The sequence below is a fragment of the Sparus aurata genome, chromosome 5, assembly GCF_900880675.1.
Source record: "Sparus aurata chromosome 5, fSpaAur1.1, whole genome shotgun sequence".
NCBI lineage: Eukaryota > Metazoa > Chordata > Actinopteri > Spariformes > Sparidae > Sparus > Sparus aurata.
The window spans coordinates 10,609,025-10,623,256 of record NC_044191.1 but is presented as its reverse complement, the minus strand read 5'-3'; the positions used below and the strand labels follow the sequence as shown (position 1 = coordinate 10,623,256).

The 14,232-nt window shown below is 39.0% G+C and overlaps 1 protein-coding gene across 1 annotated transcript in view; it reads left to right on the top strand.

Annotated features, from left to right (window-relative positions):
- Positions 1–14,232, top strand: part of pebp4 (phosphatidylethanolamine binding protein 4) — a 63,781-nt gene that overhangs the window by 47,061 nt on the left and 2,488 nt on the right. Inside the window, exons 5-6 of the mRNA XM_030416123.1 lie at positions 5,189–5,234; positions 7,368–7,484. Coding sequence (XP_030271983.1) covers positions 5,189–5,234; positions 7,368–7,484 — 163 coding nt within the window. The remainder of the gene's footprint in view (positions 1–5,188; positions 5,235–7,367; positions 7,485–14,232) is intronic.

The following is a 14,232-nucleotide window of genomic DNA, read 5'->3' as shown; positions in this document are numbered from 1 at the left end:
AATGACAGATTGAATGAAATCAAGAAATATGAATATTTAAGACTTTAACTGAAAATATACAATTGATATGAGATTGATATTCAGCTTTATGAACATATAAGAAACATTTGACACTTTTAAACATGTGAATTCAAAATGTAGTGCCTAGAAGATATTTAGAAACACTCATGGTGTGTTCCTTGGTAACTGCATAGATAATAAAGCAGTTCCTAGTCTTTTTCAACTTTCAGCTGTTTAAATGACATAACTTGCAAATTTCCAAGAGTTGAAACACTGACGCAGCAGTGAGTAATCTGCTGGACTCCTGCAGTAAAGATTTACAGCACATTTTTGATGTTCTGCTTCAGATTAAACTGCTTCGTTGAGTAGTGTATCTTTATGTTAGCTGTTAATAATGAGAAGGCTGTACAGTATGCCTTGCATTTGTATCATGAGCAAACATACTGTACAGTTACAACCATCCAAGCTATTGTTTTCTCTGACTTCTGCATTATGTAATGTTACTTTTATCCTCAGCTTGAGGCCAGCACAGACAAGCCAAAAATAAAACTGTATGCAGTTGGTCAGTATGTATTGTACTGCAATGGGGTTTATTCTTAGTGTGTTTAACATTTAGAAAAATGTATGTATAATGTTTGTTCATCAAAGCTAATATAGCTCTTCAACTATCATAGTCATTGATTCATTGATAATGAGTACAACGACTAAACAATCAACATTTTTCACTTTTTTCTGACATTTTATTGACCAAACAACTAATCAATTAGTTAAAAGAATAATCTGCAGAATAATCAACAGTGAAAATTACGGTTTATTGTAGCCCTACTATGATGTACTGGAGATTACAGTACATAAGAATTAACGAGAAGCCAGCACACTTGCCTCACACCAGATTTGAATCCAGACCTTTATTACATATAATGTCACAGCTATTAAAACACTGTAATAAACCTATTTAATACAATCTCTTTCTCATGATATCAGTCAGGCTAACTTTCATCCAGAATGTGTTTGTTGTCACCTCTTATGGTATCCATATCAAGATTGTTCTCCTGAGTGTATAGAGTGTTACTGTTCCTGCTTTTATTGGGGAGCTTTACAGTGTGAAGTCTCAGCGCTTTTGACTTCTCTAACCCTGAGCTCAGAGTATCATCCAAGCTGAGGTTATCATTGATCCAAGATTAACTTCATCAATGCGCTGTGTGGCTTGTGATTCCCCCCTAACAAAGCTGTAATAGATTTACTATATGAAAACTTTCTGTGGTGCAAGCGGCCATAACATCTACCATCCAAGCAGCTAAACTGCAGTTGAAATTACTTAAATGAGAAACTTGTGTATGTGCTTGTTCACCGTCTGGGTCTAAGTCCAACAAGTGCTCGATTTTTGGGTCCGATGCTGAAATCAATTTTAGGAAGTAAAGATACTTTATATATTGGCCAGTTTACACACATTTTTTGCAATTATCCCTAACATGTGATTTGTAATCAGTTTTGTTTAATATATGTAATGGAGGCAGCACATTTTACTGCTTAACATTAAATGTTACCGTAACATCAATACACTGAAACAGTAAACATCACCAGAAATTTCGGAATTATACATTTTATGCCCCAAGCATGCTTTTCTACATTATAATCTTTAAAAAAAAGTTTCTCCTATCGGCGCATGTCAGACAACACATAATTCGATAGCAGTATATCTGTGATAGGTCAGTATACATATACATAATTTCGGCCAACAAACATATCGGTTGAGCTTAATTATTGAAGTCATCATTAAAATTTTCAGTGCTTCATTTTATTTTTGCCCACATATGTTTTCGTACTAATAAACATTTATTAGAAACTCTGCAAGTGTATTTCTAATGCTATAAAACACTGCAAGAACACAATGATACACACATTAAAAACCATGCTTTAACCTTTTTTAATACACACAATTAACACAGCAAGCGGCTGTCAATCATTCAGCAGTCAGAACTTTTCACGCTCTGTGCCCCGCCCCCACAGCAGGGTCCCCGAGGGAGGCCGCCCACCATGTGAGAATGTCCTGTAGATTAGTGTGAGCAAGTCCGTCACTCCCCAGTGAACAACAAGAGTCAGCGACCTCAACACTGCCCTGCCCTGTCACAGCCACTGTGATACCAGCTCTGCTCCGGAATAGATAAACCACCACCACCACACAACTGATTATTTTGAAGATTTTGATTTCCTGTGAATATTAATATATGTTATTCTATGTGCGTTCTGCATGTGATTGACTCTTCTTTTATTGTTTGGCTGAATTTTCAATATCGCATTCATTTGCTGTTGTTTTTACTCTATGTATTATAATGAAATTAAAAGGGCAGAGGGTGCCATGGAGAGTGAGCGAGAAGCGAGCATTAAGATGTGGGAAAATGTTGCACGCTCAAATGTTGACTACCTGTTGCTATGGCAATGGGTTTGGATCCTGCGGGCTGCAGGACTCTTGCTATTTCTAAATAAAGCTTTTTTTCTCACTGATCAGTGGATGAAGATACTCACAGTTGAAACTAATCTTCTGAATTTTACCAGTCAGTGTAAACACTGATGCTCTGCGCTTTAATGCTTTCTGCTAAACCTCCCAAACAGCAGATAGAGCATTATGGATGAGATGATGCACAATAAAAAAGGACACATGCTTTGTTACTGAAAGACTCAAATATAAATGATAATATTGATAAACAGATCTTTAGAAGGCATATCTTAGTCACACTGTGTGCATGTAACTATAGCAATTTAACATTCAAATTGACACTGAGCACCATGTGTCACCTCTAAACAGTATTTTATCAGCTTCCGAGTGACAGCCAGACTGGTATTTAAAAAAAAAAAAAAAAAAGATTGTGATCAGCTTCTTAGTCCTTTGTTCCACATTCTGTAGGACAATAGAGCAACATCTTTACATTTCCTTGTGATATAAATAGAAACTAAACTTCCCATTAAGACTGTAGTTAGTTATTAAACTACTGAGAAAGGAGGATCAAATTCAAGTCAAACAAAGAAATCAAAATGGCTGAGTGTAAAACACATTTGCTCTAGTTCTGCAAGTTCTAATTGCGATTATTTTTGACAGATATCACATAGATAAAAGAAAAACTCTTTAAAAAATGATCATGTAACATAAGTTGGGGTTAAAATTTTAGTTAATAGTTATTTCACTGAAAACAAACAATTTAATGACCTTTGAAACATTTGTTAAGCAATTGTAAAGGTTTATAAACATCAGTTGCAACTTTATGATGGACATCCAAATTGTTTTTATAGATGAACTACACAACTATGAACAATGAACTACGTATTTATTACATCCACCAAGGAGGTTATGTTTTGCACCCATGTCCGTTTTCTTGTTTGTTTGTTTGGTTAATTTTTTTTATGGATTTCCACCAAGCTTGGATAGAGGATGGGTTTCAGTCCTGAGTAGACCCCGTTAACTTTTGCAGTGGATCCAGTTAAAGGGATGGATCCAGGATTTTTTTAACGTTGTGAGATAGGGTGTCATTTTTTTTATTTCTCACAGAAAATGCATAGATCTTGATGAAAAAAATGAGTACAGTTTGATGCAGATCCTAGATCTGGTGAGTTTGAATTGCTTAAACAGTTTTGGGTGGTTTAAAAGTGCTATCAAGTGTAATATTGGATTAGGTTTGATTGAATTAAAGGGGACTTGGGGAGGTGAGTATTATGAGTATTACTAACATCAGATGCAACTTTACAATAAACAGTTGCTTAATTAATGGTTTATAAAACATTTAATTGTTTGTTTGTTAACTGTAAAAGTACCATTTATTAATGATACTTATATTAAGTGTTACCAAACACACATTTTTTTACATCTGGAGAAGTGACGCCAGGGCATCACTCCAGCACTGCAGTACTTATAATCCTGTATAAATCAAATAATGCATTATACATTATGATGCTGTTTTCTTACATATTTGACCTTTATTTTATAAAATTGCACCTTCTGGGATTTGGATATTGCACTTAGCTGTAGTGCGATTTCAATAATATTTGGTTAATTGTGCAACCCTATTCCCAAGATGCACAAAATTCCATTGCATATTCTGAGTTGGGAGACACAGATTTAGGTTTCTATACTGTTACAAACTGGATTTGATTCGGTTCTTTCATCCAGTAAACTGAATTTTGATGAGACAAAAGCTCCTCGTCCTGCATGTCTTTTGTCCTCACATGCTGTCTAGTAACACAGTACCTTTGTCACCCTGTGGGGGGAGCCTGTGTGTGGAGAAAAGGTGCTGGGACCAGAGACTTGATGCTTGTGATGGGGACTTCCATGCTTACCTCAAGTGGGTTTTGGGCCATTTCACAGACAACATATTCAGTCCTTTTTTCCTCCCACTCAAGGATGCAACCGTCTTGCAGTAAGCAGCCGAGTCTATTAAACAAACATTGCTGTGTGCAATTTGCAGTGTGAGGTGCCTGACTGTGTGCTTCCTGGGGATGAGGGAGTTTAACCTGACAAATATACAGTAAAAGAAATGCTTATGAAAAATATGTGCGCTTCACATCAGGTTACATGGTGTTTGTTCCTAGGCAACAGGAAGTTAATATACAAATAATAATATGGAAAATTATCACCTGGAAATCTGCTCCGTGGTTTAATTTGTTTGGGAACTCACTTTTGTCTGTATATGAATACAACAGATCTTTAGATATTTAACCTTGATGTGTTTGAATCAACAACTTCGAAGAAGTGACACTTCCTCTAACGATGAAGTTTTTTAATTACCAGCAACAAGTGATTCCTTTTTCCCAATCGTCACTTGAGTCTGACTATTGGTTGCATCTATGCGTGCTGAAATCCCTTGCTGTTACAATATATGTCTTATTTAGTTAGACTGTAACAAAATTGGCTCCAAATAAAATTGGCTTGGGAATTAAATGGCGTCTGCAGCCTCTCTCTCTCGTTGGTACAGTGGGTGCTTGTTCGAGGACTGACCGCTGAGCTAAGCGAGCACAGAATATTTGGCTGTGAGAGCACAAAACTAAGAGATGAGTGGCATTATGTTAGTGTTGTAAGAATGCACTCTTTACTGTCTTCTTGTCAAATGTTTTTTTTAGATTGTTGTTCCAGATCTGAATTAACTATAGTTTATAAATCTGACTTACTTTGACTGACTGACTCTTTTTGAATAACCAGGGAGGTGAACTCAAGAAAGGCAAGATACAAGGGATGACCCTCACTGGTAAGTATGGTTTTCAACTTGCTGTTCATTTTGTAGCCTTTTGTTACTGTACTCATTGCATCTTTATTTACAAACTGTAAATATGTTTTTTATTTACTTGGTGGTACAGTATACCCTGGGAGATCATGTATATTTTAGTTGGATTAATTCCCCAAAATTATTTTTTAATTTCAGCAGTTTAACTTAAATTGCTCATATTTGACCCTTTGCATCAGGATTATTTTTACTCCTTATCAAACATTGTATTGAGTGTAATGGATGTAACAGTTGCAATGTAGAGTTGAGAGTCAGATATGAACCCAAAGAGAGTGTGTTGATGATGGTGTTTTTAGCAAATTGGTGCTAATTCAAAGTTACACAACGTTGCCAAGCAAAGGAATTACTGTTTCCTTTAGACCATTTTATTTTTTTCACATGTGTACCTTCAGGGCATGTCTGTCAAGTAAAATTACATACATCAGCAACATACAAACACATACTGGCGAGGATCATAGAGCAGAAGGGGGTTTCATCAAACAACAAAGCCAGCTGGGTTTGCGTTACAATATGATGTTCCACAAAAAGCATCATGACCCACATCAAACCTACTACTCTGCTTTCACAGAATTTCTCATGGACATTCTGGCTTCCCCTTATATTACATACACTGACATTGCTCCGGCATGTGGGCTTACAATCAAAGCGAGCCACAATAGTCGCCCAACATGCTAATGCTAAGTTCAATAGGCTAATCTGCAGAATAAACAGTAAAACAACATAAAAAGGAGCGCCCCAGTAGCTTAGCTGGTAGAGTGTGCTGCAGGGTTTGAATCCGATCTGTGGCCCTTTGCTGCTTGTCATCCCTGTTTCCTGTCACACTTCATGCCGTCCTATTGATAAAGCCTTGAAAAAGGCCAAAAAGAATAATAAGCAAAAAAATGGCGAATGGAGTCAGACCTTGGGTCACGGACAGTCGGTATCGATCCATCTTGAGCTTCAGTTCTAAAACGCATTCTGCCTTGTGCCGGCCCTTGTTGAGAAAGAGCTTTCCAGTTGCTGTCAGTTTCCTGTTCAAGATACATTTAAAGATGCTAGATTAATAATTTGTAGCAATTTACATGTATTATGTATCACTTCTTTATTGTCCATTTGTAAGCGGATTGTAATGTGACATAAAAAACTAGACATATCCCGTCTCTCTCGGTTGCCTACACAAGCCTGTGTATGATTTTTTTTAGGTGGTTTAATGCTGGATTTCTTTGTGAAGGACTGGATTTTGTATGACAGTCCAAAGGATCTTTATGCAATTTCTCAAATGCTTCTCTTCGGCTCCTTTAATAGAAGTTAAAGTACATGATGAATTGTGTGTTGGTTCTTCCAGCCAACAATCAAGCCATGTGCATACTTTGCTTGTACTTTCGTCAATTTTGTGTTACAAGAGTTGGTAATAGCAAGGAATTAACAATGATACACATTGGTCACCCTGCTGGTGATGGTGCTTAACCAACCCCAATAGGACGTCACCTGGGGAGGCAGTTCAGACTGGCTTTTTGGAACACACATTTGCCGATAGTTGTAGCAAGATAAAAGAGGGAGAAGGTGGTCTTTTTCTAACATTTTGTGGGTCAGTAGACACACAGTCTATACATATTTATGTCAAAAAGCCATGAAAAAGTACCTTTTGCATAATATCTGATCTTGAAACATTTATCCAAAGAAAAACTGTAGCCGACTGTATCGCCCGAAACCCAGAGTGACTGAAGAACGCTAGGAATGAGAATTTTGTGGATCTACAGCCCTTTCCAGTGCCCAGTTTTCTTAATCTGAAAATCAATCCACATACAACTAGAGGTTTTTTTGTACACCTTGTACATTTTTTTTCTTTAATAGTTTTTATCTTTTAAATTCTTTTATCTATTTATTTACTTATTTATAGCTTTAAAAGGTTGAGAAAGCCAAGGCACATGCATGTTGTTGCATTTAAATGTACATAATTGTACATAATAAAAAAAAGACAAAAACAAACCTGGGCCTTGACCAAGGAAAATAATTTAGCCCATTGTTAGATTTATTTGCATCATTGTGAACATCATATATATCTCGCTATGTACAATCTCAGCTCTCCTGATTCAAATTCTCTGTTTTTCCATGCAGGCTATTCTCCTCCAACCCCACCACAGAAGTCTGGTTTGCACCGCTACCAGTTCATGTTGTTTGAACAGCCTCCAGACACACCAGTGTCACTCACCGAGCCGGAGAAGTTGTCCCGCGGTAATGACTCCACAAGAGCTATTGGCAGTATCATCTATCATATACCAACACTGATCAACACAACTGCCAACAGTTAGTTGTTGAATCAGCAATAGAAAGATTACGCCAAGGCATTAAAGGTCCATTTTCCAACATTTTCTCATCATAGGTTTTTGTGGTTACAGGTGTTGTTTTTTAAGAATCTTTATAGGCGCTTGCATTTATTTTTGGAGCAGTAGCAAGTAGATTATTATATTTTCTGACATACAGTGGGAAGTTGTGTCATTTCACAACATTAGATTCATTAAGGTATTGCATCATTTGCGTGAGTGGGCTTAATCCTTTATTTAGAGTGAAATGTTTCCATATTAGGTTTCAGCAAATGTATCCACGATGCCACTGAGGCTGCTAATATTAGTGATTTGATTTTTTATATATTGTCACAGGACACATCCAGCCAGTCTCCTTCTAACCATCTTTAAGCCCAGGTTGTGGTCTGTGACTGTGTTTCAACTGGGACACGTCATTTCACAAAACCAACAATCATGAGTGTTTAATCGAGGCATTTGAGTTTATTTATGAATTCTTAAATTTAACAGGGGAAATGTTAATGAGGTAAGTGAGTAAGTCTGCTGCAGTGTTAATGCCTGCAGGGCCAAGACACGTATTGTTGGCTCCCACACACACCTGCACGAGTCTGCCTGACCATGTCTCGTTAACCTCTCCCGAACCTGAAGTCCTTATCATTCATGTCAGTTATTATTAACAGTGGATATGTCAGGTTTTTCCTACTATTATCAGGTTCAGGCACGCCACCCAAACTGTTTAAGGCACTACCTAAGCAGAATAAATGAAAAATCAATGTGTCAACACTAATTAAACTTTAACTGACTTTTCCAAGATCCTAATCGTTATAGTTAGTCTTCAGTGGACTAAATTAATCAGTTATGTCAGTAAGCTTTTTGGGTGCTGTTTATTTATTATCTGCTTATGTACTCAAATATGGCAATGTCACACAACAACATGAGAATTTATAAACCCCTTAATGCTGCACAGACTTAGAACATGTCTATACAGGAAATTAGGATATAAATGTATATTCATGAACATGTATATACCCACCAAATAATTCAGTATTGCATTTTTTTTTTTTTTTTTTTTGCATCTTGGTGGATGTTAACAGTAGCAACCAGATGGTGATAATAGTTGGTCCTGATACTAAAATGCCCTATTTTGGAACATGGACGGGTTGTTAACTCCAAGTGGTTGAAGCATGTTAAACTTCCTTCTTCATCTACACTATCAGTCAACTTTGACAGCATGTGAGTACTGATCATCAATGTTGTAAACACAGAGTCCGTTTCTCATGCTGCCTGTGGCCCGGCTGGAGCTCGGAGCACAGTCTGTCTGTCCAGTGCAACATGATGTGAAACTGGATATTTGTTTTTATCGAATAATGTAAAACATTCTCTAGGAGCAACCCCAAAATCCGCCACCAAACACATACATGTAAGAGCAACTCCCCCAAGTTTACACATTAAAGTGTGCTTACAGGTCTAGGGGAGAACTACTGCAAATTTGAAAAAAAGTAGTTTAAAGCCTTTTGTGGCTTTAGAGGAAGCTGCATGTAAACTGATAAATTACCTCCAGCGATGTCAGTGAGTGACTAAGTTGCATTGTAGGTAACGTACAAACCAGGTTCTTAAAAGCACATCACTGCAGGCATTTATCATAATTATTGTGCTTGCTCTTGTGCCACAAAAGGCTTTATACTAGTTTCTTTACATATGCAGTTTTACTCTCCAAGACCTGTAAACACACTTTATTGTGCAAAATTGGTGGCGGTGCTCTTTGACTATTGTACCTGCATTATTTTGATTTATTTTAGGATGCCCATTACCATCAGATGTTCAGCTAACCTGGGTGCATTAACATTTGTTTTGAATGTTTGAATGCTGATTAATGTGCACCGATATATATCGATATCGGTGCACATTAATTTATTTTCTCCCTAATGTCCGTATCTGCATCTGCCCCAAGTTCCAGTATCGCTTTGGCTCTAATGTACTCATTTCCTTGATCTCTCTTCCTGTTATCATCAAAACAATGTTTTGCTTGTCTCTGAAAAGACAACTGCGTTTGTCTTGCAGAAAGCAGACTTATTGTTTTGTTTAAACTTCAGGTGTTCTCTACTTTTCCTCCCCCTGAAGAAAAGTCTCCTGAAGGTGGGCAACTGCACTTGGATATACAGTAGAGTAGCTCACGGGGGGCGTGCCCGTCTGTCTGCTCTACTCAGGTCACAGCCGGTGATTTGAGTTGAGATCAGGGCGGTTTGAGAACTTCAATCGCTGCGGCCGTGAATGAGTGGAGCTGCCAGTCTCTGCTGTTTGAAGTTTTGACAGCTATGTCAGCAAACAATCCAGGCACATTAGGCTGAGGTCTGTTTGATGTTGAATACTATGGAAAAAGAAATGTCAAAAGAGATGTATTTTGGAGTATTTTATGTATTCAAACTTACATTTGGGGAGGTTGAGATGAACTCATATCACATTGTTTGGGTTTTCACTGTGTCAGAAGTGGTTAAGATGAAGAAAAATAATAGCATGAATAATAGCCTGCTATTTAGAATATTTTAATGTATTTTTATTTGGTGCAAAATAAACTGGAGCACACTCATTTTCTGCTGCCAGCTCTGATACAGTAGTTGCCCCCACATTATGAAGCGATTGAACTGAGTGGATCCACCCATCCTTAATCTGCTGGATGAGTTTAACTCCCGCTGTTGTACTTCCTCTCTCCTGCAAACTGTTCTCTCTATTCAAGGGAAATGAAATTAAGAAATTCACTCTTGGCTAATCAAATGTTTCATTTGATGGGTCAATTCTGGAGAGGATAACTGCCCTTGTAAAGAGGCTAATGGAAATAGACTCCGCGTGTCATATTAAGAATGAAAGACCAGTCATGGTTTATGAATAGAAAAATATTCAATTTTCACAGTTTGATTGGTTTGGCTGAATTCAATGCTGTACCTGCTGTATTATTCTCGCCCTCCGCTTGGCCACGATGAGGACGGTATTCCCGCACAGACAAGAGGAACGGAGGGAATCCCATGTCTCCCCACCTCCTCCGTTAAGTATGTTCACTTATTAGCGTCTGTCCTCCCTCCATGTGGTATGACACAGAGAGCATTTTTCATAGCCCATGACATTAATTGATGTGATTTGCAAAGGGAGAGCATTTAGTCGTGGGTGGGAGACTCCTAATGATCGTTTTCCACTTCCAGTAGCGCAGTCATTGACTCAATTTTGTCGCAAATTTGTCGTCTTTTTTCTTTTCATCTCTGACCATCACTTGAGTAGTGAACGGGGGTGAACAATGAGAGGTAGAGCAGGACTGTTGTTGGAAACCGTGGGAGTCTGCTGTGCCTCCTGTGTTAAGGTTATGAATGTGGGTCAGTGATCTGATGGAGACAGCTGGTTTGTTACACAAGGAACCACAGGGGGGCTGCGCTCCTGGCACTGGGCACAGGGGCGTGATCGAAGGGAATCCCCTTCACTGTGGCTCAGGAAGGCTGTCCCTGACTGGAGGCTGCCCCTGTGCCAGGGTGGGGGGCAGGCGTGGGCACACAGGCCCTCGTGATACTTGTTAGCCACTTGGCAAGCCCTCAATATGTCCTGCTACTGTCTAGTGCCGCCAAGTCAGTTTGTCAAGGGAAACAGTGTTACGAGGCCGGGAAGGGGAAACGCCGAGGCCTTGAGAGAGGCTATCTGGTGTTGTTTCAGCCCACATACACTGTTCACACATCCAGCCCTGTTTCTGAAAGGGACCACAGCAGATACTTTGGATTGATAAGAAACAAAAAAATAAAGGAAAAGTCTTAGATTAGAAATTGATCACTTCTCCCTTCTGTCCCTTTGCCTCAATTTTTTCACGGTAAATTACAAGGGAGAGGATGTACGTGACGATCATGTTGTGTGAATGAATGGATCACAGTGGAGTTAGCTGCTGGATGGTGCACGTTGCTCATCTTGCCTCCTAGAGCCCCTACTGCCAGCTCAGCACACTCCACAGTAATTGAAGCCATTTGCAATGTTGCAGTGTGGTAATGGGCAGATCCATGTCTACCACCCACCCACAGCCTCTACCATTAATCAGAGCTGCGTGGAGTCAAGAGAGCCAGGATTTGGTTGCTACAGCAGGCCTGAGTTTCAGCCAGGAGTCGGTTGCCTTAAAGGGAACACTTTGACGTTACGAATTTTGGCTGGTTGTGTGTTCTTGTTTTTTTCTTGTTTTTTTATTTTTTTATTTTTCAGGTTCGAGGTAAAAGTTTCTTATTTTTTCCTCAACTTCCCTTATCTATACATATATGAGAATGACTTATTGAATGTATAAATAGTCAAAGTAGAGTTTTAAAACAATAATCAAATAACTGATTTATCATTCTTTTATTGTTTTTTAAGCAAAAATGCCACATGTTTCCTAGCTTAGCTCCCAAATACTTTGAGAAGTAGATTTCTCTGCTCTTCTTTTTCACATGTGATAGTAAGCTGAATTAACTTGGTTTGTTGAAAAGATATAAAGATGATGGAAGAGGGTGAGTTAGCTGTCTGTATCTCTGCATTTGCAGTGTACGTTGTGTTTATATATTTGTGTTTTATTTTGTATTTGTGTCCATAGAACTACCTTGAAAATAAGATGCTACAACTCCTTTCCATTAATTTAATGTCAAAACGTGGTATTTAATGATGTTTGGGAAATAATGATTGTCATTTGTGGCGTTTTCCTCACAATTTTATAGACCAAGTGGTTAATCGGATGATCAAGAAAATGATCACAGATTAAAGGGACAGTTCAAATCAAAATCTCACTTTACCTAAAGTGCTTTCTATCATTGTAGATTGTTTTGATGCAAGTTGCTAATTTGGGAGACATCTGCATTAGCAATGTCTGCCTTCTCTCCAATTCAGTGAAACTGGATGGCCAATCTTGCGGTGCTCAAAGCAAACTTGATTGAACATGTTTTAGAGGCTTGTTCTTGTGGAAGCAATAATGGTATCCTCCTTGGCTTGGCTGTAACATTTACTAGCTTTGTTAGCTAGTATCTCCATGAGTAGATGCAGGCTTCTTTCTCGGTTGGCGGGTGTAATTTGATAGAAGGAAATACTTCTACATGAAACTGCTCACAACAAGTTCTGTGGATTACCTTCAATCAGCGGGTCAAGATCTCTTGAAAGAGAGATTGCTGTCAGGTTTTTCAAATGTTCTGTTTGTTTGTTTCTTTGTTTCTTTGTTGTTGGTTCTTTGAGCATCACAAGCCAAGCGCAGTCTACCTCCATTATATTTAAGAGAAAGCAGATCGTTTCAAAAGCCTGAACTAGTTCCAGCGAGAACTGAAACGGTTACTTTATTCCATTAGCTGATTGACAGCAACAACAATTCTGATAATTGATTAAACCATTTGAGACATTTATCAAGCAAAATGTGAAGGGAACGATGAATTAACATTTAACATTAACATTTTCCGGCTATGTGACAGTTGAAAAATGCTTAGTAACCCCTTTAGAATCAATATCTATGAGTCCCCGCAAAGCGACAGAATTTTGTTACCGCTACTGTATATTGACTGCGGGCTGTGAACTGAGATACAGTTCGGTGGGACACCGATCCTCAACTAAGGTCCCTCGACAGCATTCCTCTGCCCTGCTGAAGTATCTCTAATTGAGCTACGACTGCTCTGAGGCTGACCCCTGACCTCTATCATCCACGAAGACATTCGCGATTTTAGGGTTATAATGACTATGAATTTTGTATGATAAAGCTCAGTAAAGCTCTTACCCTGATATGGCTCCTCTCACTCTACAGCGATGAACAGGATCACTTGGTTTTGAGTATTTTTGAGAGACTATAAGAGGTTTAACAGGGACACCGCCCACACCACTAAATGTAGCAGTTCTGTGTCACCTCACAGCGGTCCTGATCTTCCTGCCATACCCAGACGGAGACGCAAGGTGGAAACAAAAGGGGAGGCAGGAAGACTTTAACATCGCCCTCAGGTCCCACACTATCTGTCCTTTCCATGAGCCGGCAGATGGGAGAGGTGGAAACACGTCTCTGCACTACAAACAGACACCAGCCTATTTTAAGGTCACTTGTAAGTCTAGGCATTTGCAGGGTACCAGCCAGCGTGATAGCACCAGATATTGTGAATTTGCCTCCTTTTGGATTGCGCCCAATGATTGCACAGCTTTAGACAGGATTATGTGTGTAAAGCCTTACAAGCAGCGTCTGGTTTTGACTCTCCGTCTGATCGTTAGTCTACAATAAGATGATCTTTAGTGTGACATTCTTCGTTAGAGGAAATGTTACCATATTCCAGTGTAAGGCAGAGTCTCTCTATAAAAACGGAAAGCGAAAGTTTGACTATTAATGCATGACTATCATGAGAGTGAAATCTGCCACATGACTCGTGAACTATATCCCTATATTCAGTGTAAAGTTTGTTGTCCCCCAGCTGCCTCACCCCTCAGCTAAGTGCTTCCTCTAAGGGGTGAGGGACTTTGTTCTGGACATGCAGGGGAGTTTAGGCATCTGCAGAGGCGGTGCATTATCTCCCACTGAAGCATAGGCCAGAGGGGCCACTGGGGCCATGCCCCAACATACAGACAGGTCACTTGACTCCATTGCCCTCACTTGATTATTGGAGACCTTTCTGCAGGCAATCCTCATTCACAGAAAAGAGCTGGCAAGATTACAGGTACTCATCTGCTCA